The sequence below is a fragment of the Neophocaena asiaeorientalis genome, unplaced genomic scaffold (genome assembly GCF_003031525.2).
Source record: "Neophocaena asiaeorientalis asiaeorientalis breed wild unplaced genomic scaffold, Neophocaena_asiaeorientalis_V1.1 scaffold107, whole genome shotgun sequence".
In the NCBI taxonomy this organism is placed as follows: domain Eukaryota; kingdom Metazoa; phylum Chordata; class Mammalia; order Artiodactyla; family Phocoenidae; genus Neophocaena; species Neophocaena asiaeorientalis.
Window position 1 is genome coordinate 626,613 of NW_020173110.1, and position 27,565 is coordinate 654,177.

At 34.1% G+C, this 27,565-nt stretch overlaps 1 protein-coding gene across 7 annotated transcripts in view; it reads left to right on the forward strand.

The window, feature by feature from the left end:
• Positions 1–27,565, forward strand: part of FANCM (FA complementation group M) — a 54,069-nt gene that overhangs the window by 23,780 nt on the left and 2,724 nt on the right. For 3 of the 7 annotated variants that reach the window (XM_024743416.1, XM_024743414.1, XM_024743420.1), the window contains 12 exons: positions 170–376; positions 1,885–2,098; positions 5,665–5,822; positions 6,937–7,092; positions 8,827–10,735; positions 14,980–15,077; positions 15,314–15,382; positions 17,019–17,138; positions 17,869–18,025; positions 20,671–20,777; positions 22,719–23,282; positions 26,618–26,993. In XM_024743416.1, the coding sequence (XP_024599184.1) occupies positions 170–376; positions 1,885–2,098; positions 5,665–5,822; positions 6,937–7,092; positions 8,827–10,735; positions 14,980–15,077; positions 15,314–15,382; positions 17,019–17,138; positions 17,869–18,025; positions 20,671–20,777; positions 22,719–23,282; positions 26,618–26,993 (4,135 nt within the window). The remainder of the gene's footprint in view (positions 1–169; positions 377–1,884; positions 2,099–5,664; positions 5,823–6,936; positions 7,093–8,826; positions 10,736–14,979; positions 15,078–15,313; positions 15,383–17,018; positions 17,139–17,868; positions 18,026–20,670; positions 20,778–22,718; positions 23,283–26,617; positions 26,994–27,565) is intronic. The other 4 variants (XM_024743415.1, XM_024743417.1, XM_024743419.1 and 1 more) reach the window with 3 other exon arrangements.

A 27,565-nucleotide genomic window follows, 5' to 3' on the forward strand; every position in this document is an offset into this window, starting at 1 on the left:
ACCACAATGTCTTTTGGCTTATATTGCCATTTGCCGCTTCTTTTCCTATTCGATAGTACTTTGGGTGCTGATTTTGAATCTGATTTCAGGGACAAATGGAAAAAGTATGTTTTGATCTACAACTCTCTTATACTTGCATCTAGTTATTTTTAAATCATTTTAATTTTAGGTAGTGAAGCAATTTCGTAGTGGTGGTTACAATACATTGGTTTCTACTTGTGTTGGTGAAGAAGGTTTGGATATAGGAGAAGTTGATCTTATAATATGTTTTGATGCCCAGAAGAGCCCAATTCGTCTTGTGCAACGAATGGGTAGAACTGGCCGCAAACGTCAAGGCAGGATTGTTGTTATCCTTGCTGAAGGACGAGAAGAACGGGTAAGTAGACATGTGGAAACGTAATTTGACAATCGAAATTTGAGAAACAGAGCCTAAAGACAAGTATCAATCTGTTAACAAAGTCCAAACAATCTGTAGGTAATTGTGATTGATTTCTGTTTTCCTTTGTATTAGATTCTGCCTGTTCTTTTCTTGTAATTAGGAGAATTTTTGACTGGATTCAGTCTTAATATTTTTATCCATATAAAGAAACACATTTTTGTACTTCAGTATTAATTTAGAGACACATAGATACAAAAATCAATATGTATTACTTTGTGTTACTATTTCCCTGTGCTTCTAAGGCCTGCTTTTTGTGTTTAGTTGTTTTTTGTTTTTTAACTACAGTGAACTGAGAATGGTTTTATTTATATTTTAAAGAATTGCCTAAATCAATCAACCAACCAACCAACCGACAAGAATATGCACCAGGGATAATGGGTAGCCTGCAAAGCCTAAAATATTTACTTTCTGGCCCTTTATGGAAAAGTTTGCTGATGCCTACTCTAAGTGATAAGGGACTTGAATGATATTCATACTTTGTTGTAATCTTGGGTAACAGGTCTTCCTAAATACGATGTTGTATCAATACATAATATTATTTTGTGTATGTACACTAAAGTATTAACTAACTTTTGTAACTGAGTGGGACTATTTCTGTGTCTAAGTAAATAGTTTTACATTAAAGATTTTTTCATTAATTGTGATAGTTTTAAAAAATAGATTTAAAATGTTTTATAAACCCTTTAAAAATCATCCTGAAAAATGAATTTTTCCCCCCAATACTTTTCATGTGATTATAGCATATTCTTATGTAACATCCAGTTTATCTATAAAATGATTCCAATAAATGAAATGTCTGGCAGCTTTTAAAAGTCTATGTATTATCACTGAGTGGAATTGGATTCTAACTAATTGTATACCTTGGCAACTCACTTGCCTTAAGTGAGTTGTTAGTTGTTAGTTTAGATATCAGGTGTTAGTTTTCTTATCTGTTAAGTAGTCATAATGGCCCACATTTGGTGAGTACCTACTCTGTGCTGGACAGTGTTGCAAATGTTTCAAATGCATTATTTTGTTTAAATCCTGTCAACAACCCTGTAAGGGCAGTACTAGTGCTTTTCTTGTTGTATACAGTAAAGAAAATTGACACGTAGAGAGATGAAGTAAAAGCTGAAATAAGAGAATAGTATTTTTTTAAAAAGCAATTTACACTTATATATAAACATCAGCCTTAATCAAAAATAGCAAGATACTAAATAAAAGACAGATTTCCTTTGTACAATATAGTTACTAAGTTAAGCTTTTATAATAATTTTGAAATGATTTTCATCAAGAGTTAATTAAATAGGCTTCAAATTTAAGACAACAGATATTCCATTCTTCAAGTATTTAAGTGGATCAGAGTCTACTGTTTAGAATAAACTCAGACTAATATAATAACTGCTTGTCATGGCTTGGTGATTATTATAGAAATAATGTGATTTGATGTTTATTTGTTTTTGCAGACTTATAATCAAAGTCAGTGTAACAAAAGAAGTATTTATAAAGCTATTTCAGGTAATAGGCAGGTCCTTCATTTTTACCAAGGAAGTCCACGAATGGTTCCTGATGGAATCAATCCACACTTACATAAGATGTTCATCACGCACGGTGTCTATGAACCAGACAAGCCTTCTCGGAACTTGCAGCGAAAGTCATCTATCTTTTCCTCTAGGAAGGGTAAATAAAATTTTTCACATTTGAGACATGCATTTGTCTTCCTGTTGTTAATTAGCAGGTCATATATTGATATTTTTCTTCTATGAGAAACTCAGCATACATTCTAGGCTGTTATAGATGTTCACTTTGAGAAGGATAAGAGATGATTAATGTGGCAAAGGGAAGGAGACACTGGCAGTACAGAATGAAAGAAACTCAGTGTTGGGAAAATTAAAAATATCTTACCAGCCCAGAGAATCCTCTTTACAAATTGTGGAAAAGAAAGAAAATAGTTTTATTATTGAATAAGCATTAAGCCAATTACAGTGCGCATTTTAAGGAATCCACTGAGATAATACAAAGACAGAATGAAATTCTACCCTATTCATCCAAGCAGTCACAGTCCTTTACATCATTTTCTTAAGATTAACAGTAACTTGTCCTCATAGAAGAGGACAGCACCATTTGCTATATGTTCTTTCATAATTCATTCCAAATTCACCTGGTAATTGAGGTAGCCATTTGTGTTAGCTAGTTGCCTTTATCCAAAGAAATAATAAAACTTCTCTGTCTCTATGACAAGTAGATAAGGACAACTCAGAGAAAGGTGCCAAGGCTAAACTCTGCAGGTGTATGGGAGATAGGGACACTATCTTCCTTGATGTTTACATTTCAAAGAGATGGCTCCTAGGTCCTTAAGAAAATCATTTCTGGTTGGAAAGCTGGCTAGAGGCTTGCTTTGCCTTTACAACAATTTGCATAAATATCAAAGGGTTAAATAAAGGATTTAGGAACATTAGGTATCTCTGGAATTGCTCCCAGAAAAAGGGAGGGGGAATTGTTTATTTCCATCTCTACAAAGGAAAAAATATTCTTTCTTTTTTTAAAAAAAAATTATTTATTTATTTATTTGGTTGCACAGGGTCTTAGTTGTGGCATGTGGGATCTTTCGTTGCAGCGTGAAGGCTTCTCTCTAGTTGTGGCATGCGGGCTCTAGAGCACACGGGCTCAGGAGTTGCGGTGTGCAGGCTTAGTTGCCCTGCGGCATGTGGGATCTTAGTTCCCCAACCAGGGATTGAACCCACATCCCCTGCATTGGAAGGCGGATTCTTAACCACTGGACCGTCAGGGAAATTCCCCCTCCCCCGCTTTTTTTTTCAATTTATTGTTACACCACATAGTGGTGAAATTAGACTAAGTTGTTGGTGATATTGAATCAGTAAGAAAAAAATACTTTGGTGCCAGGAAGCATAGTAATGAGAGTGCTAGCTCTCAGATTTTGGTGATATCAAGAAAATATCTGGAACTGTTAGCACTATAAAAATGAGAAACAAAAACTTTAAAAAAATTTTTTATTTAATCTTTAAGGTAAGCTTTTAAAGAATCATAAAATCATGTAATTATATTCTAAGATTTGGAAGAAATCTTGGGGGTCATCTGGTCCAATTACTTAACCAAGGTAGGGATGTTTTCTGTAGCATTCTTGTTAAATGTATATCCAGCCTCAACTTGAACATCTTTGTTAATGGAAATCGTATTCTTTTATGAGGGTTCATTCCATTGTTGAATAGTCCATATAGAAGAAGTCCCTCTGTTGAAAAAAAAAATCTGGATTTGTACCTTTTGCTCATTGATTTAGTTTTGGCTTTGCCAACTGAAAAAGAATGCACAATGTAAAAGTTGAGAATTATGTTTTATTTGGGGTATTACTGAGGACTGTAACCCAGGAAGGCAGCCTCTCAGACAGCTCTGAGGGACTGGTCCAAAGAGGTATAGGAGGAGCCAGGATATATAGGAGTTTTTGCTGAAAAAGAACCCTAGTAGTTGAGCATCAAAAGATTACTGCTAATCACAAAAAACAAACGTCTCAAGTTAATGATTTTAGTGCTTTTTTATGTATGGGAAGATGCAAGAGTTTGGGCTCATTAAAATTATACCTTTGATATACATCTTAACTATCTGGGGCCAGTATCCTGTTTTTCTCCATGCTGAAACCCCCTTGGGGTTTCAGTGGCTGATGGCTTGATGGCCCCATCATCCTTTGTTTACTGAAATGGCAGGCGACTTTCTTTGCCAACAGCTTCTAGACACAAAGAGTGGATTTGATCTTTGGTTTACGTAGGTGGCAGTTCTTTATGTATTTGAAGACAGTACCTCTCAGGTTTGTTCAACTGATTGTTCTACTGGTTTTCATTACCGTGAAGTTTCAAAGTTCTTTCCCTCCTAGGCACCTGCTTTGGACTTACTCACTTAAATTTGTTAATGTTCTTTCCCTTAACTCAGAGCCATTAATCAGTGCTTTTTGGATATGCCTATTAAACCTAATGCAGATCCACTTAATAGGAATATACCTGTCATTTTACAAGACTTTGCTAAATTTTGGGTTAAAATGAAAAGATAGTATGTATTTTGAATTCTCTTGAATTTATTAAAAAACTTGATTAGGTTGGCATACATTTTTCTTAGTGATCATTTTATTTTTATAAATGTTAACCATATGTTTAATGATTGTTTATAAAATGTTACTAGGGATGGATGGTAAAAGTCTAGAACCTGTCCTTTTTTAAAAATTGAGATAATGTTAGCACATGTTCATTTTTCTGTGCTTTTTTTCTTCCGTTTTCTCTGATTTTTCAAGTGTCAGTGATTCATCTTGCCAAGATAGTGTGTATGAATGTCATCTTCTATGTATTAGTATATAATTCATTTGGGCTTAGAGGTCTGAGTTTATTTAAAGTGAGTAGGAGAATGGAATACCTTTCTACTTCAAAAGCCTTAGTGCCTCAGATTGCTAAATCTGAAAGGGACCTGAGAGATCACCTAGTTCAAACCCCTTATTTTATAAAAGCTTTCTATATAATATTTGGGACTAGCTAAGACAGAAGCTTCCTGATTCCTAATTCAGTAGTCTTTCTGATTTTTTTTTTTCTGCCCTCATCTGTATTGGGACCAGAGTTATAAGTTTATATTTTTTATCCTTTCCATGTTGGTGCTTGTTTTTCTTCATAAAAATTATGGAAATTAAAAAAGGGTTAATTTACGATTCATTTTTTAAAAAGTATATTATTATGTCATTTTTTAAAGCAGTAGGTCTTTCCTATCCCCTTTCAACCCCCCCCCGCCCCCTTTAAGACTTTAGTCTTGGCATCTCCCCCTCCCCCACACCAGTTTCAGATAACTTTTCCGATAATGTTTTGCTAGAATCATGATACTAGTTTTCATCTGTGAGTTATCTGTTTCCTGCCAGGTCTTAGACAACAAAATGGAGAGAGTCCAAAGGAAACCAGGACTGAGAGCCTAGCTGCCTGGTGATGTTTTGCTAATAAAGTCATTACCAAAGGTTAGCTCTAGATGGAAGGGTGCACTAGTACTTTCAAAGAGGTGAGAGAAGTTTAGGAGATATGTAGAAGCAGGAAGTGATAACGAGAGTGTTTATATGAAGAACACTAATTTTAAGGTATAGAATCAGTGGTTTAGCAGAGATGAGTAGACATAAACAGGTAGAGCATTTGAGTTGATGTCATATATTTTGTGTTTGCCTGGCAGATTTTTTTAAACCTCTTTTCAATTATTTTTTAAACTTATAGGAATGAGGCAGAGTAATTCAAAGAATGATTGGTTCTTATCAGAAGAAGAATTTAAATTATGGAACAGACGATATAGATTAAGAGACACTGATGAAATTAAGGAAATAACATTGCCTCAAGTTCAGTTTCTATCTTTACAGAATGAAGAGAACAGACCAGTAAGTTGAACATGTTTTCAGATGCTTTTTATAGCGACTGTGCAATAGCTTTGGAAGTAAAGAGAATGAATGTTCATGATCAGAATGTCAACTTATGTAAAAATTAAGAATGTAAGCAGTGTAAAAAAGAATATTAAAGTCTAATTTGGTAAAACTACTAATTTGCTTGTATTCCTTATTGTATATATATTTTTACATGACTGTAATATATTTACATAAGTTCTGACTTTTCTTATTACTTTCTGCATATGAACATGTCTGTGTAGGTGTAATTTATATGATTGTTATGTTGCTCTGCAATATACCATAATTTGGCTCTTTCCCTGTCATGTTTTAGAATTATTTTCAGTATATTACTAATATAAAATTAGGCTGTCACGAGCATCTTTGTACAAACTTGTTTTCAATTTTTGTTTTGAAATTACAGTAAAACTTTAAATTGGATCTTAGACTTGTTTATTTTGTTTACTATAAACAAATTATTGATGAACTTAATGAAAGTCAAGAGAATTGAGCAAAGGTTACATATGAACCTAGAGAACTAGAAAAACAACCTCAAGGATGATTCCTTTGGGAAGATTTATAGGGCTAGAAATATATGGCTCTTGAGAATTTGTATTTTATTCACTAACAGGGAAAGTGAGAAATGGCAGTAGGCATGAAGAATTGGGATCAGTATCACTGAGAGATTATGACTGCCTCTTTATTAGATTATAGAATATAAATCTAGCATAATAGTAATTTTGAAGCCACACATTTTCTTAAATATTTGCTCTTAACATGGGACTATATAAACAGGAATATGGCGAACTAGTAACTCATATAACATTTATTTATTTGTGTATTTCATTTTTAATGACATTTATTGTTTTCTTTCTAATTTTAAAAGCAATACATGTAACAGTTATTTTAAAAATGTGTTTAAAAGGACATCTTTGTACTTTATAAAATTATTTTCTTTTTTCTCCTGAGATTTTAGTTGAAAATACCTAAATTTAGTATAAAATACCTAAAATTATTTATGGTAGGCTATCTGTATATTAAGTATTTTTTTAATCAGTGTGTGAAATCTGAGTATGTGTGTTTTTATTATGTTAAATTATCATTAATCAAGACTCAAGAACCAACCACTGGAATTCATCCACTCTCTCTCTCTGAATGGAGACTGTGGCAGGATCATCCTTTACCTACATATCAAGTCGACCATTCAGATCGATGTCACCATTTCGTAAACATTATGCAAATGATAGAAGGAATGAGACATGAAGAGGTAGGGTTCTACTGTAACTTTCTCTTGCTTGTATGCCAGTGAAACTGGAATACTTAATCTTTATTCTTCTCAATTTGAAGTCTTTATTATAAGAAACAAGTATTTATTATAAATAATCATAGCTAGACTATTTTTGTTTTTCTATATAGCTTCTTGTGATCTCAGTGAGGAACTAGTTTTCTGTTTTAGGAGAATTAGACCTAGTTAGAAGAATGTCATCTGTGAATATTGATAGACCAGAGTAAAATTTTAATATATTTAATGATTTAAAAAATTTTTCTTTTATTTAAAATTTTTTTTTGGCCATGCTGCATGGCTTGCAGGATCTTAATTCCCTGACCAGGGATTGAACCTGGGCCCCAGCAGTGAAAGCATTGAGTCCTAACCAATAGACCTCCAGGGAATTCCCATTTAATGATTTATATAAACTGTTTGTAAAGCTAATTTAGGATTATTGTTAGATTGGGATCTGCATAAGTGTTCTCTATCATATAGGTTATTTGGTATGTCTCTTTTATCCTGGTGGTAGTTTAGCGATTTAGTGATTTCTTGAGCAGTTTCCTGATTGTTCTTCCTTGAGAGAGTCAGAATGATGAATGTATTATGAGTGTGAAATCCAAAATGCCTGGGTTAGAAGCCCAACTTTACCTCTTACTAATTGTGCATCTGTAAGTTACTTAACCTCTTTGTGCCTCAGTTTTATCTGTAAAATGGGGATAATGATAATACTTTCTTCATAAGATTGTTGTGAGGATTAAGTGGCTTAATACACATAAAGCAATTAGAATAGAAACTGGCACATAGTAATTACTCAGTAGATTGTAGCTGCTATTTTTATTAGCTGTTGTTCATGAATACATGTAAATAAAGTAATTATTTTTGGATCCCAGCAAAGCCTGTGCATCAAAGTAACACATTTATTTAGTGCCTTCTACATGGCATGGTTTGTTCTAGGCCCTGTGGCTACATTGGTGAAGAAGTCAGATAAAATATTCTATAGGGAGCATATATCCTAGCAGGGAGACAGACATTTTCACATTAATATTTACTGTATTTATGATTCAAAAAGTGGAGAATTAATTGCTTAAGTCCCTGAAGAGTAGAAGAATCCTGACTAAAGTGGCATTCATGGGCAAGAGGGAAGGATGAGTCAGGGATGGTGGGGACTGTAGTTTTAGATTTAGAGATAAGTAAGACTTGGAAATTCACTAGAAGTGTTCTTGGGAAATTTGTTAAAAACAGTATATTCTAGCTTACAGCCTAGAAGACATACAGGTACCATTATTTCAGATGTTTCAAAAGCTGTTCTTAGTTTACCTTCATCAAGAGAGTAAATTTAACATACATATGTGTGTTTTTCATTTATACATATTAATTTCTTAAATATCTACTTTTAGAAAATTAGAATAATTGTTCAATTAAATGTCAGAAGTGAAAAAAGTGTTTATAATCATATTCTATGTATTAATTTGTACTTTCTCCAAATAGTTATCATGGGTCTCTCATGTACTGGGTACTGGGAATACAAAAATATTAACTGATAAAAGATAATTTATGATAATTTCGCAGTAGTGTCATTTCTATTTTGTTTGACTTGGAATAAGTTTTTAAGGTATAAAAAATCATTTGAATAATGTAATATTGTTTAGAAAATATTTTAGCTGAGTAAAATTTATCTTTAGAATTGTTTTTTTTTTTGTTTTCCTGTGACTTTTTCATTTTCCTTCTTTATAGGGAGAATGCAGCTATGAATTGGAAATTAAATCTTATTTACAAATGGAAGATGTTAGCTCAACATCTAGTGCTCCCAGGAATGAATATAATCCTTTTGCCAATGGTATCTTTACTAGTAACAAGAAATCTTCATTTACAAAGAATATAAATCAAGGCAAATCACTCTCAATGAAGGAATCTGATGAAGAATGTGCTGAAATTTTTAAACAAATTCATATCAAACCAACTGAAATTGCTTCTCTAAAAAAAAAAGCTTCCAAAGAACTGAAAAAAGATCAACCTAAAAAAGAACATAAGGAGGTTGTTACGGGGCCTTTAGATACTGATGGCAGTTCTACTGCTAAAAATATTTTTCAGGTAGACCTACTAAATGATAAAAGAGTATCAGATACAGATGAAGTTGCTGCCACATGTGCTATCAGTGAAAATGTAGGTAATCGGTCATGTGGATTATTAGCAGATTGTCAGTTTACAAATAAATCTACTAGTTCATTTACTGGAATTTTTTTAGATTCTGGTTATAACAGTTTCAGTGATGAGAAGTCTCTTTCATCTAGCTTATTTTTTCCATTTGAGGATGAGCTTTATATAGCTAGAACAGATGACAAATTTTATAATTGTCATTCATTAACAAAAGAGGTGCTAGCTAATGTAGAGAGATTTTTATCTCATTCTCCTCCGCCTCTTAGTGCACTCTCAAATTTGGAATATGAAATTTCTAAGGGTTCTGCACTTGAGAACTTGCTTTTTGTACCCTACACAGAGTGTTTACAAAATGACAAATCCACCTGTTTGATGTCACATTCAACTATAAATTCTCAACAGAATTTAGAATTGAGTTCACTTAAATTTATTACTCATCCTTCTGAAAAAAGTTGCCTTTATGGTACAATTAATGATAAGATTTCTGCTGAACCAAGCTTCTGTTACTATAATAAAGATATTAAAAATGAACATTTAGTATCCAACCATCATATTCAAATAAACACTGGCCCTCCAAAGTATTTTGTTGAAGAAAAGAATCATGATGTTGATAACAGTGGCCTCCCAATATTGCATACTGATCAGGATGAGAGTTTGCTATTATTTGAGGATGTTAATACAGAGTGTAATGATGTGAACCTTCCTCCCTTGAACAGTAAATGCAAATCTTTATGTGTGTCAGACAAAACTTCTCTAAGTGAAATGGCACTGGGCTCTCAGTTCTTAATTTCGGATGAACTTTTGATAGGCAATAATTCTGAACCCCAAGATCAAATTATTGGTGATACGAATAGTTGGAAATCTCATGAAGATTTGAGAGGTGTACATGAGGAAAAACTGAAGAATGATGAATATGGTTTTGACTGCTCTAAGGATTTATTTTCTGTTACCTTTGATTTAGGATTTTGTAGTCCAGATACTGATGATGAAATACTAGAACATGCATCAGATACAAATAAGAATAAAATTTTAGATGATCTATCTGGAGGGTGTTTAGACATTAAGGAGATAAATGATGTGAATTATGTTTCAAATCAAGCAGTAATATCAAGAGACCATGTTGATAGTTCTACGAGTGTAACCATTACTAACCCATCAAGTGAAGATAAGCGGAGTCCAACTTTTGCATGTTTTCCAATGAATGCAACAAAAAATAAAGAATTTATGTCTCCTGGTTATTCTCAATTTTCATTGCCAGTAAGAGAGAAAGTTATGAGTACACCACTTTCTCAATCAAACTCGCCAAACTCATTTTCTAAGAAGAGAATAGAAATGGCTAGGAAGTCAGATTCCAATAAGGGAAAAATAAATCTACAAAGTTTCAAAGAAACATTGAATTCAACTTTTGATGATTTGGGACTTTCTATAGAAAAGGCTAACAGCAGGGAGCAAATCAATCTGCATCAATCCGTCCGTTCTGCTAAAGGTAAGATTCCATCTTTATAAAATAAAATCTTTCTAGAATGATTACTTTGGATCATATTCTATAATTTTTCAAATGTAGTTTCTCAGTATATGGTGTATTGAATTAGGCAATCGATGTACTATATATTTCTTAAGTTGATGCTTACTGATCCAGTATTTATTTTATCTGCATATACTTATGGCATGTATGCCATAGGAAAGGTATTTTGCTAGGCACTGTGAAATGTAGAAGTGTAAGATTTGGCTCTAGCCCTTTATTGTAAAACACAAACAAATGTGTGACATATACATTTGAAAAGATACCAGTAAAACATGGAAATAAACTACCAAGTGAATAATAAGATGGCATACATCTAGGAGGTTCAGAAGATGAAAACATTTTGAACTGGATTAGATTGGAAATGTTGACTTCAAAGGAAGGTTTCCATTTTGGCTCCTCAGGAATATTCATGATTTGGATATGCTGAAAATAATCAGGAGGGAATTTGGATGTTATAAAATGGTGAAAACAAAGGGAAAGCAGGAAAGTGTAAGATTTTGGTGGGATAGTATAAAGTTGAGGATTTATATAGCAAAATTTAGAAATAAGACTGTATTTGGAAGATTGAGATGAGACCATAGCAGATCTATAGGAATCTTTGGTTTTCTGTGATCTAATTCTACAGAAAACCCAGAAAATAGATATTTAGTATTAAAATGATTTAAGTATCCTTTAGATCCTGTTATAGAACCCAACTCTAGTTTGTGTGTAGATTATTATAGCAGGCCATTTATGAATTTTATTCTTTATGGCTGAGGAAAAAGAATAGTTGTAGGGTAAAATGAGAATTTCCTTTGTAAATCTTTTTCTTATCTGTTCTCATTAGCATCAAGGGCATGATTAATGAATGTTTTATTTAAGATAAAAACTTATTTAAAATAAGTTCTGGAAATACAGTTGATGTTTAAAAACTGACTATTCTGCATAGTTCTGGAGGTACTCTGACGTGTATTTTTACTAAGTATGTTGCCTGTGATCCTTTAATATTTGCTTTAACACCTTTATACTAAGTCTGTGTTAATGGGTGAGATAATTTTTCTTTGTGTCATATTTGCATTAAAACTTTTTTTCTAGCATTGTACTTAACTACTAACCATGGGCAATATAATTCTGAATACATATACATTAAGGAACAATTTATTAGGGAATATTTACTTAGTATTTATTATTCCACTTAACTGAAATAGAAGACTTAGGATAATTTACCATGTTATATATGTATACAATAATTGTTGATTAAAACACCACTAAAGCAGTTAAAAGGAAAGCCTCCTGGAATGATTTGCTTATTGTAGCTGAGCCCTGCATTTAACTGTGGCTTCCATAGAAGATAATGAAAAAAGGAAAATGAGTTGAATTATATAGTGATCATCTACAAAAAGGATTTATTCAAGTTTATCTGTCTGGGTAGATGTTTTATTAGTATAGAGTGTGAGGAGAAATTTACTCTGTGAGTTTGTATTAGTTTTTTATTGCTGTGTAAAAAATTACTCCCCTTAAATTAGTGGCTTAAAATAACATCTCACAGTTTCTGTAGTTTAGGAATTTGAGAGTTGCTTAACTGGGTGGTTTCGGCTTTCTCTTAGGGTTATAGTCAAGATTTCACTTGGGGTTGCACTCATCTGAAGACTTGACTGGGCATGTAGAATCTGCTTCCAAGATGGCTTATTTGAAAGTGGGGGAGGGTGATAGGAGGCACACAGGAATCTCTGGTCCATAGCAATTCTAAAATCTAGCAGAGCTGAGATTGGAAGTTTCTTGATTAGTACTCAAAGACTGCTAATAATTCTCCGTGGTTCTTGGCTTTGTACTCTGGATGCTTGGTTCAATTTTGTAACAGGTAGCGCCTGTGGAGTTTTCTCAGCCTGCTTCCTTTTAGTGAAAATTTGGGGATCCAAAGGCCTCTTTTCATTCTGTACTGTCTCTGCCCCTTTTAGTTGTAGCTGGCTGTGTTTCTTCGCTTATAATTCTCATAAATCTTTGTGGATCTCTTGTGAATCTTATTTGAGGTTCATTTCATTAGACACTAGCTGTGCCCACAAATCTTTTGGAGGTAAGTCCTTCTCTACCTTTGGCTTCTCCAAAGCCAAAGATGTCTAGAGATAGTTCCTTAATCTTCTTAGAAGGCCTGTTGTTTGAGAGGAAAAGTAAGAGACATCTTTAAAATGTTTGGAGGGCGTTTTATCTGACTGAATGGTACTCTAAGGTACCACCTTTGATCTTTCTGAGATCTTAAAGCATTTACAGTTACACCTTCAGCACCATTTGCACAATAGCTTCTTTTTTTTTTTTTTTTTTTTTTGGGATGGGCCTCTCCCCTCTTGGGCAGGGAAGCCCTGCACAATAGCTTCTTAGCAGTCTTCTAGATTAGATCTTTGCCTGGAACATTTCTTAATTTAATATTGTTTGCCAGCTGGAGAAGCTGTTAATCTTCAAAACCAGCAAGTCTCAACTGTTTCCTGTTTAACAGTACTTTCTTTAGTTCCTCTCTCTCCTTTCACATTTTACTTAAACAGGAAGAAGCATAGGTAATACCTTAAACATTTTGTCTGGAAATCTCCTTACTTAGATCACCTCATTCATTAGGTATATTTTCATTTTGGGGTTTTTTTTTTTTTGGCCACGAGGCATGTGGGATCTTAGCTCCCAGACCAGGGATCGAACCCGAACCCCCTGCATTGGAAGGCAAAGTCTTAACCATTGGACTGCCAGGGAAGTCCCATTAGGTACATTTTCTACTTTCTGTGTTACCACAATGTTGCTAAACTTTCTGGCACTACATTAAGGATCCTCTTTCCTATAATTTCTAATAAGGTTTTTCTTACTTCTTTCTAAGCCCTCACCCATGGCCTCCTAAATGGCCATTAATCTTCCTACAAACAATTCCTTTGAGGCTCTTCAAGCTTTCACTAAAACTTTCCTCAAAAATCCTTTCAGCTTCTGCCCACTCTCTAGTTCTAAATTTATGTCCACAGTTTTGGGTTTTGGTATGGTAATTCCCTATTTCCAGGTACCAAAATCTGTGTCATTTATCTCTTGCTGCATAACAGATTTCCTCCACAACTTAATGACTTAAAACAACATATACTATTTCACTGTTCCTTTGGACAGCGTATATTATTTCACCGTTTCTTTGGACTCTTTAGCTCAGAGTTCTGACTACGGATATTTTATGAGGTTGCAGTCAAGACGTTGGCCAGGGCTACAGTTATCTGAAGGCTTGAATAAGCTTGGAGGATTACATTGCCATTGGTTAAGAGGCCTCAGTTTCTTGCCATGTTTGCCTTTCCATTGGGTTACTTCCTCTATTCTTATTATATAGCATTTGGCTTCCTCCAGAGTGAATGAGTCCAGAAAGAGAGCAAGGATGAGACCTCTTATGACCTAGACTCTGAAGTAACACACCTTCACTTCCATTATATTCTTCTGTTAGAAGCAAGTGACCAAGTGTGGCCCACCCTCAAGGGTAGAAGAATTATGATCCAACTCTTGAAAAGCAGGCATATCAGAGGATTTATGAACATATCTTAAAACAACCACAGGGCTTTTATAGAAGGTTTCATAAAAACACATAAAAGGTGTCTTCTGTCAAAATTTTATGCAAGTACAGAAATAAAACTTTAAGTATCTGAAAACTTGAAGGATTTGATTTCACATGAGTTTTTTGTTTTTTAACATTCTTTCTACCCACGAATGTCTTGTTCCAATTACAACATTTGGGTGACTACCAATTTTTATTTTACACTTACTCACAAATATGTATATGTACACATATGTACATACATACATTAAAAAAATCTTTTCATATATTGTTTTGTAGCCTTCAACTAGAAAGAGAATAAGACACAAAGGGCAGAAAGACTATAGTAGATTTTAGAGATGAATTCTAGAACGAATAAGACTAATAAAATTGTATTTTGCACTCTTCTGGACTTTTTTCAGTTAATTTGTAAAACTGAACCTGAGTTAAATATATGTTTATTACCAAGAGTTATCATGTCTTAATTTCTTCACTGGCATTGTTTTTATTTTTCTGTTTTTTCCCATGCTGATTTTTGGGCCAGATTTCTAAAAAACTATCTTGTTTGAGAGTGAATAAATGTTGAGGTTGCCAGAAACAATTCTTATTGGACCCATAAATAAAATAGATAGTTGTGGTTGGATAAACTTAAATTTGTTGACCAGATTCATTATTTTTTAATAAGTTATAGATGAACAGTTAACAAGCAGTGAAAGTGAAGATGATGAGATTTTCCGAAGAAAAAGTAAAAAGACAAAAGGAAATGTTTTGGAGTCCCCTGAGGTGAGTCATTCAATAATCACAATAACATGATCACATAAAATTTTTTGTTCCTCTTATTTTTTTTTTGGCCATGCCGCATGGCATGTGGGATCTTAGTTCCCAAACCAGGTATGGAACCCACACCCCCGGCCTTGGAAGCATGGAGTCTTAACCACGGGACTGCCAGGGAAGTCCTTTTGTTCCCCTTAAAACTATTTTTTTTTTAACTTTTTACTTTATTTATCTACTTTATCTAGAATCAGAAAAATAGCGAAGTTGATTCTCCACTTCATGCTGTCAAAAAGCGCAGGGTTCCTCCAAACAGAGTAAGTAAATAACAAATAATGTATAGTAATTCCTTTTGAAATAAATATTACAAGAGAAATATCTGTATAGATGACCATAGGTATGTTTGATCTTATGGGTATATGTTTAACAGAAAAATAGATAGTAAGTCCTATGTGACTGGAATTTCTATTTTAAACTCCTTCAAAAAACTATTCCTATTTTTGTCAGTACACTCCAGCAATTCAGATTAAATACCTACTTTATATCTACTGTGTAAGATGTTTGGTATACTGTAAAGATTATTTCCTCGTATTGTTAAGTCTGCAATCTAATAGGAAGGATAGATAGTAAGTGGATAATTTCCATATAATTTTTTAAGTTAAGTGATAAGAAAAGATAAACCCTTAACCTAGACCTTGGGAGTTCTGGCAAGCTTCTTGAAGATAACACCTTACTTAAATCTTAAAGCATCTGTGGCAGTTAGGGAAGAGAAGGGAGAAAGGAAGGCATTCCCCAACAGCTTAAAGAAGGACACAAAGTGGGGAAACAGCATCTCTTGTGGTTTGATTGTAAAGACAAAAAGTACCAGGAAGTAAAATTGGAGAAAAATCTGGGTGAGTTTTTGGAAGGCCTTATTCTTTCATTTGCTTACTGAATGGGCTTGAAAGAAGGAAAAGAAGGAGTCCACGATGACTCTCTGGTTTTGGCTTGGGCTAGTTGGCAGATGTGTCACATCTTTAGAGAAAACAAGAAAGAGTGGTAAGTTCAGTGTTGAACATGTTTGAAGTTCATGTGGGATAGTAAAGTGACAGTGTCTGGCAGGCATTGACAAGGCATTGACAACTATGAGAATGTGAAATCTGGGTTGGGGGGCAGGTCTTAAGGCTAATAGTATTCATTTGTCATCAGTTTGTAGCTGATAGCTAAATTTTGAGATTAGGAAATCTTGTGTGTTTTAATTCTCTAATACAAACTAGTATAATTTGTGCAAAATTAATTGAAAATGCATGTATACTCATATAAAACTTCATTAGAAAAATTGCTTTAACTTGCTACTTGAACTAGAATGTCTGATTGACTTACTAGAAGTGAATTAAAATATTGATAATGCTGATGCTCAATCTACTTTAACCTAAAATTATTCCTGTTAATTGAAATTATTTTGATAAATTTCTTTTGATTCTTTTGATTGGTTTTATATTATTCTGTAAGAGATATTATAGTAGGTTTCATAGTCAAAATTTGTTGTTATATTGGTTTCTTAGTTTGAAAGGACTCATGTATGTTTGGACTAATTTTGATAGCTGTATTTACAGACTTAATTTTTTTTTTGTGAAGCCCTTCAGGGTCTTCTAAAGGAAAGAGTTAAACTAAAAACACAAGTTTTCATCAGATACATTCAATTTCATACAAAATTAAATGAATACTAGTATTATTTATATTACCTAATTTATTATTTTAGTACTTAGAATTACCTAACTTTTAAATTCATAAGTATTGTGTATTTATAACATGGCTCTGAGTTGTAAGAGCATTTTATTTTTCTAACAAGAAAATGTTAGGTCAACTATTTAAAAAGGAAAAATGAAAACAGAAGCAATAATCCTTGAGAAACACATTAAGATACAACACTCCAATTATATTTTCTCATGTAAGAATTTTATTGAATTTTAGTTAGATTTATCATCTAGCGATGAGAGTGAGAATTTTAGCAAACGAGATCCACAATCAGCAGACTTCAAGGATCATAATAAAAGAGGCATCAAAGTCCAAAAGAGACTGAGTCACCTAAAGGTAAACTTTTTTCCGTTTCTTATTTTTATATAAATATACTATATATTTTTTAATTAGTAAAGAACAGTAGATGTTACACAGAAGTAGATTTTTCTCTATAATTTCTTATAGGAAAAAATCCCAAAATTAAAAAATATTTTGACACAAATTTTACTTTTTGTATTGGAATTAAAATCTTAAGGTGTGGTATTTTAGTTTCTCTTTGTGTTTTGAAACTATCTTGCAGTGTTGTGTTATTTTGAATGACTAAATGAAGAAACTTTAGTGTATTGAGGATTTAATATTCAAATTGAAGAAAATATAGAGACAAATCTGAGTTTTAGAATATTTGCTTTTGTAATAATTATATTGTTTTTCTTATCTCTATCCAATATTCACATTCTTGGAAAAGAATTCTCAGCACCTTTTTGTCTGATCAGTCTTTCTGTGGTACTGTATTTTTCCTGGAAAAAATTAATTAGCTGAAAGACTCAGGAGACTTTGTGCTTATTAAGAAACATTCAGCAAGCTGATATGCTGACTTGTACTTTATTTTATTCATAACAGAATTAAAAGAAGAAATTTTAAATAGGTATACTACTTTATTATTTCTTCTTGCAGTTTTCTGTTTTTATTATTTTTGATCTTAAAAGCACTGGCAAGAAATCCACTTTCCAGAACTGTTTCCAATTATTTGAAGAAATAAAATGATTTTCTTAAAGGCATCTTCCTTTTTTCTCATTTATCTTAGCTTGTAGCTAGGAAGTTTTTAGATGATGAAGCAGAACTTTCCCAAGAAGATGCAGAATGTGTTTCATCAGATGAAAATGATGAGTCAGAAAATGAACAGGATTCCTCATTACTTGACTTTTTAAATGATGAGACTCAACTGTCACAGGCTATAAATGGTAAGTGATATAATGATGCTTCTTTTTCTTTTGATTTTCAGTGCCTTTAATGTGGTTATACTTAAATATTCTAGTCAGTTTCCAAAGAACTTTGACTATAAAGGGAATTAAATTTGTCATGTGTAAAATACTTGGTCATTTTCATTCAAATTCTGTTAATATTTGCTTTATGTGAGAGTTGATTGTTTATAGGCTTCTGCTAATTTGATTATGTCTCTCCAGAATGACCTAGTTGGCTCAATGTCAGATGTTCATTTAAACAAGTATTTAGTGCCTACTATGTGCCCAGTACTATGTAAGGTTCTTGAGAAAGCTGCATCTGTGAGCGAAATGGACAAAACCCCCTTCCCTTATGAAGCTTACATTTGAATGGAAGAAGACAAGCAATATACATAATAACTAAATTATTTAGTGTAAGATGAAAACTTTACAGAAAAACAAAGAGTTGTGTAAGATGAAGATTTGGAGTGGCAGCAGTTAGGGGTATTAACAGATAAGCTGCAAATTTAAGTAAGGTAATTAGGGGTAGCCCACATTGAGAAGGTGACATTTAATCAAAGACTAGAAGGAGATGAGGAATCCAGCAGTGTGACACAAAGCTAAATTTAAAACCAGCTGAGACACAAAGCTAAATTTATTAAATTTGCTAAGGTAAGGGAGATCTACTTTTAGAAAACAGTCTCCCCAAACAATGCTTGAGCAGGTCTTCTATACAATATATTAAGAGCAGATGATTCAGATTGGCTTTAATAGAAATGGGAAAGATTGTGGTGGGCTCTTCTGTATTCTTATCCTTCACAAATCTTGCCATTATTCTGCTCCTGCAGTGCCTGATATGATTTGAAACAGCAAAGTTTCCCAAGGTCCGTGACTTTAAAGAAAAAAGGCTTTAAATACAAAATTATCGGTACCATGTTGCCGATACTGATATGATTTGCAGAATAAGGTTTCTTTTGCAGGTCTATAGTATTGTATAATCTGGTGGGAGAATGTTGATGCAAAGATGACAACCAATGTGAAGGCCCTGAAGCAGGAGTGTGCCTGGCTTGTTCAAGGGAACAGCATTGTGACTGGAATTGAATGAGTGAGAAGGGGAGTAGTTGGAAGTGAGATCAGAGAGTAATAAATGAGCAGCCAGCTCATATTAAGTAGTATAGCTCTAGCTTCTGTGTTGAGAACAGCCTATTTGGGAGCAAAGGTGGAAAAAGAGACCATTTAGGAGGCCATCGCAGTAATCTAATCAAGGAATGTTAGTGGCTTCTACCAAGGTGGGGGCAGTGAGAGGGTGAGAAAGATTGGATTCTGGCTATGTACAGCTGATGGGATTTTCTGATGGATTAGAGAGAAAAAGAGGGAGTCAGTGGGCTTGAGCAGCAGGAAGGACTTTAGTTGCTGCAATTGGGAAGGTTGAAGGTAGAGCAGTTGGGATGGAGAGTAGGGAGATCTGAAACTCCATTTAGAAACAGTATGTTTGAAATGTAGGATTTCAAAGTTTTTTTTTTTAAGAAAATCTCAAAATCCACATTACCTTTTTTTTTTTTAAGCCTCATTTCTTAGGTACTCTTTGCTATATAACTTTAAAAAATGATAGGCCTATGAATCTCACATGAATTATGCTTTGTGGAAAAAGCCAGATTCAAAAGGTTACATACTATATACTTTGATTTATATGACATTCTGGAAAAGGTAAAACTATAGCAACAGCAAATAGAATAGTGGTTGCCATAACTATGCATTTGTCAAGACTCAGAACTATACCCTAAAGAGGATGAATTTTATTGTATATGCATTATACCAAAAAAAAATCTATAAAACAAATGAAAAAATATCTCTGAAAGCTCCTTGATTGAGTCCTTTTAAACAGTAAACTGGAAATAAAGATCTCACTAAATTTTGTAGGGATTTATCATGAGTAAGAAGTGGGTAGTTAAGTCAGGAGAATATCTAATAGTTGAAGCTAGCTATGGAATGGAGATAAGGGAAATATTATTCAAAGAAAAGCTTATACATCTTGTCCCAAGCATGATAGTCATTAAATTAGCAATGTTATCCCTCAAAATAACCTGTTAATTAATTTAATCACTCCAAAAATATGTAAGGGGAAATGAGAGACAAAAATTAAAGTTGATTTCTGATTACAACCTTAAAAAAAAAAGATAGGCATAAATAAAAACCTGTGTTTCCTAGTTTTTGCTTGACTGAAAATTATGAAACATACTTACTATTGGTTGTGGCTTTTGATGTTTTTAAGTATAGGGTTTTTTTGCCTGGAGTTTTTATGTTTTAGTTTTATAGAATGCTTTCTATAAATCAGATACAGTTCTAAGGTCTTTGTGTACATTTATTTCTCATGAAAAGGCACTCTCCTAATCTTCGTTATCAGAGAAGAGAGATAGCTAAGGCAGAGAGCTTAAATAAGTTGTCCATGATCACCCAACTAGATCATCTGTCAAAGGCAAAACTCCTAACTTTGCATTTTTGAATAATTATTTTTAGACATGTTTCAATATATATTAAATATCTTTTGTGTAAAATAGTTCCACAAGTTTTGAATCATGTGAATTTGGGATAGGTCAAAGTTAAATACTTTGTTAGTTTTCATTTAAATAATTTTGCTGTTTGAAATTTTTTTTATCTCTACACAGATTCTGAAATGAGAGCTATTTACATGAAATCTGTGCGAAGTCCACTGATGAACAATCGGTACAAAATGGTCCATAAGAAACATAACAACATAAACATTTTCTCACAGGTATGAACTATAGAAATATAGTGGAGAATTTCCTGGTGGTGGTGTTGAAATATATCCCCATTAATGAAGCTTTCATTTTGTTTCTAAAATTGGACCATCAGAACTATTTGCAATAATTTCTACCCTGAGTAAGGAAGGTGGGCTAAATGAACTCTCAAAATCCCTTTTAGTACTAATTTGATCAAATTATCCTTTTGTTAACTTGAACTAATTAGAATATACTTTTTTTTTTTTTTTTAAATTTTTTGGCTGCATTGGGTCTTCATTGCTGCATGTGGGCTTTCTCTAGTTGCGGCGAGCGGGAGCTACTCTTTGTTGCGGTGCGCTGGCTTCTCGTGGTGGCTTCTCTTGTGGAGCACGGGCTCTAGGCACATGGGCTTCAGGAATTGTGGCTCGTGGGCTCAGTAGTTGTGGCACACGGGCTTAGTTGCTCGGCGGCATGTGGGATCTTCCTGGACCAGGGCTCGAACCCATGTCCCCTGCATTGGCAGGCAGATTCTCAACCACCGCGCCACCAGGGAAGCCCTAGAATATACTCTTAAATTGTTTTCCAATTAGGAGAATATTTAAAGGAAGTGAATAGAACTTTATCATCTATTAGTTAAAATTTTAATTCTTCTATGTTGTCATATTTCTCTTGAAAATTAAGTTTTTCATAAAAATGGTATATCCTAAAAACCATAGATTATTTTTCATTTATGGATAACAATTTCATATTAGCCTTATTTGTTTATAAATTGCCATATTCACCTTGGAAATATGGTCATTCTTATCTCTGTACTTTCATTGTGTTTATTATATAGCATTTATCACATTGTTTATAAATTACTGTTTATTTTTCTGGCTACTTGCACTAGACTGTAAATTTCTAGAGGGTAAATCATTCTTTTTTTATTCCCAAACTCCTCATTTTCTTCCATAAAGAATAATCAGAAAGAAGATGTGGTATATATATAAAATGGAATATTACTCAGCTATAGAAAAGAATGAAATTTTGCCATTTGTGACAACATGGATGGACCTAGAGGGCATTACACTAAGTGAAAGAAGTCAGACAGAGAAAGACAAATACTGTATGATTTCACTTATATGTGGAATCTGAAAAACAAATGAACCAACATAAAAAAGAAACAATCATAGACACAGAGAACAAACAGGTGGTTGCCAGTGGGGAGTTGGGGGAGGAGAGAAATAGGTGAGGGAGATTAAGAGGCACAAATTTCCAGTTGCAAAATAAATGTCATAGGTATAAAATGTACAGTGTGGGGAATATAGTCAATAATTATGTAATATCTTTGTACACATTGTAACTAGACTTATCCTGGTGATCATTTTGAAATGTATGTTATGTAACAGGAACTAACATTGTATTGTAGGTTAATTATACTTCAAAAACAAACAAACTAACTCATACAAAAAGAGACCAAATTTATGGTTACCAGAGGCAGGGGAGTGGTGTAGGGGGAAGGAGAATTGGATGATGGTAGTCAAAATGTACAAACTTCCAGTTATAAGATAAATAAGTACTTGGGATGTAATGTACAACATGATAAACATAATTAACACTGCTGTAGGTTAAATATGAAAATTGTCAAGAGAGTAAATCCTAAGAGCTCTCACCACAAGGAAAAATTTTTTTTCTATTTCTTTAATTTTGTATCTGTGTGAGATGATGGATGTTCACTAAACTTATTTCATGATGTAATAAGTCAAATCATTATGCTGTATACCTTAGACTTATACAGTGTTGTATGTCAATTATATCTCAATAAAACTGGAAGAAAAAAAGAATATGCTCGATATATGTTAGTGAGCAAGTGACTGACTTAATAAAGTAAGTGAAATAAATATTCAGAAAGATACCATGAACTTAAAAGAATATGTTAGAACATGCTGATTTTATGAAATTTATAATATTCTTATTTTGTATTTGTATTGTAGATTCCTGAGCAAGATGAAACCTATTTAGAAGACAGTTTTTGTGTTGATGAAGAGGAGTCTTGCAAAAGCCAATCAAGTGAAGAAGTCTGTGTTGATTTTAACCTAATAACTGAAGATTGCTTTGCAAGTAGGAGTAAAAAATATAAAACCCGACGTGCAGTAAAGCTAAAACAAATGAAGATGAGACAAAACTGTGCATCTTCAAAAAAAAAATTATTCAGAATTATTTTACCAGATGATTCAAGTGAGGAGGAAAACAATGTAAATGATAAACAGGAATCCAGCACTGTGATTAATCCAAGTGCAGTTACCAAGAGTGAACAACAAAACCACTGTTTGAATTTAGTGCCTTCTGGGTCTTCATTGCAGTCCAGGGACCACTCTAATCCAGTTGTTAATCAGTCGCCAAACCGGAGACAACAGACACCGCTTAATTTAAAGGTTACAGTTTCCGATGTCTCAGACTTCAAACCTCAGAGCCGTACTAAAATTGAACCTACCTCATCATCATTCACTACTGTTGATTCACAGAAAGACTGTAGAAAATTTCCAATTCAGTTGAAGGTATGAATCAGATTAGAGAGAAAAAGCCTTTGTATGTTTACCAAAACGTTTTCTTTGGTTTGTTTTTCTTTCTTTTGTGTTAAATAACTAGGTCAAAGAAAAATTAGCAAGTGATAAAATTCTTCAGACAAGAAACCAGCACACTAAATTTTATAGCTGATTTGTAGGATGCTTATTTTTAAAATGTGTTAATAGTTTTCTGTAAGGAAACCTGCTAATTTTATAAAAAGGATATAGGAAATGGGCTTCCTACAAGGTAAAATTAACAGAAATTAAAGCTCAGAACTAGTTTCTCCAGATTTTTTCTTTCCCCCTCTGAAGGCTTCTGGTATGTAACTCTCATCTACTTATTGGGGTGAGGAGTTTAGGGGTACCAGCTGATTTCCTTCCTTTGAATTTCTTTCCTTCCAGAATGGTTACTATTGATAAAGTAATTCCTAAAATCATTTTCAGTTTTTAAGAGTTCATAGTTGCAGTAGTTTTGCTAAAATAGGGATTAAAGTCATAGTAATAGGAATCCCTAGACCTAGACTTAGATTTCTCTTTTATTCCAGGTGTTTCAGCCCATTCCACCTTAGCAACATGCTCCAGTGTCCGCACAATGGCCCTCAAATTGGCATTTCTAGTTGTAAATTATCTCCAGGCCTTTTTTGCACAAAGTTATTTCTGGAAGGCATAATTAGATAAAATTGACTAGATTAAGTCTTATAAATAGATTGGAGAAGAGCAAAGTACTTAATTTCCCTGAGCCTCGGTATTCTCAGCTGTATTAGAAAGATAGTAATCCCAAGGGTCAGGGTAGGTAATACTTGCACATTACTTTCAAAACCAGTAAGCACTCTCTACATTTCTATTTTGCCATGCTGTAACTAAAAAAAATAGATATAGGCTAGTAATATTTTGAGGACTGTGAAAAAGGATAGAGTTTTAACAGAAATGTGTTTTAACTTTTCCTCTACTATCTAATACTATACATATAGTATGATTCTTCTTCAGATTAGGAGGGGAAGGAATTTGAGATCAATTTGAGAAGACAGAAAATAGGCTAAATATCCTGTCAAAAACTGTTAGATACTAAAAATGTTAATACTTATTTTGTCATGTGTATTGCAGACAGTATTCCTTGTTTGTCATTTGCCTTTGTTTTGTTTAATAGTGGGTTTTGCCACAGGAAAATTTAACTTTTTTATACAGTTCCAATTTTTTTCTTTATAGTTTCTGACATCAGTGTCATGTTTAAAAAGCCATTTTGTACTCCAAGATAACGAAATATTTCCAATATTTTCTTTTGGTTCTTTAGTGTTCATTTCTTCCTTCATGACATTTATTCCTTTTCTTAAAAGATTGAATATTAAATATATTTTAAAGATTATTCTGAGTGATTAGGACTTCCTCTTTAGCTTAGAATACAGAAAGCTGGAAAGAGCATTGCTCCCATCCTTGTAACAACAGCCAAAAAACCAGATAATCTACAAAATCATAAGTTTATTTGGATCTGAGGTTGCAGGACAGCCAATTAGCCTGATATCTAAGGAGACAAGTGCCAAGGAGAGACTTGCTGATTTGGGACAGTCACTGGGCACTGTATAATCTGGCAAGAAGAATTCAGCTAAAACATTAATGAATTGCAAAAGGCAACGGGATAGCATGAGCGTTTAGAACCCCTGGGAGTTGCAGAGAGAAGGGTAATTCATAACCACTCGTGGGCTCTTTTCCACAGAGTCATCAGATGGTCACAAGAAAGACTGAGAATCAGAGAAAACCTCCTTCCCAGTGCAGGCCTTGGGGAAGTGACCAGAAGCTACTGTGGAAAAGGCACCAAACCCCATCTAGTTCCTTCTGTGGAAAAGGCACCACTAGTTCCTTCTCCCCTATTTCCCCTATGGAACAAAAAGCATTAAACTACTGGGGGAAGAACAGCAAACCCTACAGCTCCAGGGCTTAGGTGAAGACCCTTTGCAGATGGAAGAAAGGAATAAGAGAGAAATGCTCTACATCTGAGAAAGGGGCAGGAAAACATCTTGGGCCCAGAGCATTAGAGATCTCTAACCACTGGGGGCAGGGAGAGGGGGAGGATCATTGAGAAGTTCCCATCTCTGAGATCCAGGGACACAATTCCTGCCCAAGACAGGCTGAACCAGGACAATAGAAACCCCCCTCCCCCCGCCTGTCCGCACACTCCTAGCACTCCCTCCAACCAGGCTAGCAAGCAGTAAGTGAGAAATAAAAGCAATCTACTGCTGAGAGAGAGACAAGAGTATGGGGAGAAAAACTCTCTGAGGCACAGGTTTACAAAGAAAAGTTAGAATATTTAGAAAAATCACCTGGCACATGAGCCCAGACCTCAGCTCAGTTTGAAAGGACTTTGTGATGTTTTGTCATGGGTCCAAAGCTATTTCTGTACTTTGGTAGGGCTCATATTTACCTCAATCACTACTCTCCTACACAAGATGTTTGGCTTTCAACCAAAAGTTACAAGATACATAGAAGGAAGAAAAAAACACATTCTCAAGAACCAGACTCAGATATGACCCAGACATTGGAACTATCAGACAGGGAATTTAGAATAACCATGATTAACATGTTAAAGGCTCTAGTGGAAAAGTCAAACAAACATGCATGAACAGAAAGGGAATATCATCCAAGAAATGGGATATATAAAGAACAATAAAGTGGAAATGCTAGAAATGGAAAACATGGTAAAAGAGATGAAGAATGTCTGCAATAGGCCCATCAGTAGACTCAATGCAGCCATGGAAAGAACCAACAAACTTAAAGCTAGGTCAATAAAATTACCCAATCAGAAATATAAAGAAAGAGTGAAAAAACAGAATGGAGCATCCAGGAGCTGTGGGACTGTAAGCAGTAGCCTAAGATACATGTAATTGGAATTAAGGAGAAAAGAGAGCAAGTAGAAGATATAGTTGAACAAGCATGGCTGAGGATTTTCCAAAATTAATCAACACTGGCATACAAGTATCTGAGTCTCTGGTTTCAATTATTATGGGTATGTTACCTAGGAGTGGAATTCCTGGGCCATATGGTAATTCTTTAATTTTGAGAACTCTCCCCACAGTGGCCTCACCATTTTTCATTCCCACCAGCAATGTACATTCCAGTTTTTTCACATTCTCATCAACACATTTTCCTTTTTTAAAAATTCTAGCCATCCTACAAGGTGTTAAGTGGTAGCTTGGTCCTTCATCTACATAGTCACTTTGCTGATGTTGAAGGAATAAAAAAAAGTATCAATAAGAAAAATCAGCCTAGGAGTTAGAAGTTTATGGCGCTAACATACATATAACTGATCGTGATTGATGTTTTCTGCTTTTCAGGATACTAGTGCTCTGGAGGATTCTGGCACTTCAGTGGCATACTGTTCCAACTCACGACCACGCTTGGCTGGCACACATGCTTCTCTTAGACTTCCACAGGAAGGCCAAAGAACTTGTATTCTTGTAGACAGTCGTGAAATCACTTCTGGTTCAGAAGTAATTTCTTCCCTAAGAGCAGTTCATGGCTTACAGGTAGAGGTTTGTCCTCTTAATGGTTGTGATTATATTGTGAGTAACCGCATGGTGGTGGAAAGGAGGTCTCAATCTGAGATGTTAAATAGTACCAATAAGAACAAGCTCATTGACCAGATCCAGTACCTACAGAGCATGTTTGAAAGAATATGTGTGATTGTGGAAAAGGACAGAGAAAAAACAGGTTTGTATTTTTAAATGGTTTTGTTTATAAGGCTGTAAAGGAACCTATTATTTGGTTCATTATCCTACTGTCAGGATGTGGGAAGCTCTTAAAATTTAAATACCTGACTCATGAATGTCATCTCATATTTACACAATGCCATAATGTTTTTCATTAGTCATTGTGTTTAAATGCAGCTTGTGAGAATCGAAGGGTGAGAAATTGAAGGCAAGTGAACCAATCATAAGTCTTTTTCTGGGAGCCCCAGAAAGGGTGAGGGGCCCTAAATAAGGCAGCAGTGGGGGAAAGGAGGAATCAGGAGGGAAGTGAAATCAGGAGGTAGCAGGAGTAAGTGGGAGCAATCAAGACTTACTATTGAGCTGAACAATCTCTTGATTACTGGGCAGTTAGGTAGTGGTGCTGTTCATTGAAATTATGAATATCAGAGAAACAGCAGATTTGAGGGACAAAGAGAGGTTTAACTTTGAATATGTTGAGTTCTCAATGGGTCACTAAAATGGATGCTTAGGATATACTAAAAAATGCAGGCTTGGAGCTTCAGTTAGGGCATTTTTATGGGTAATGTTTAATTG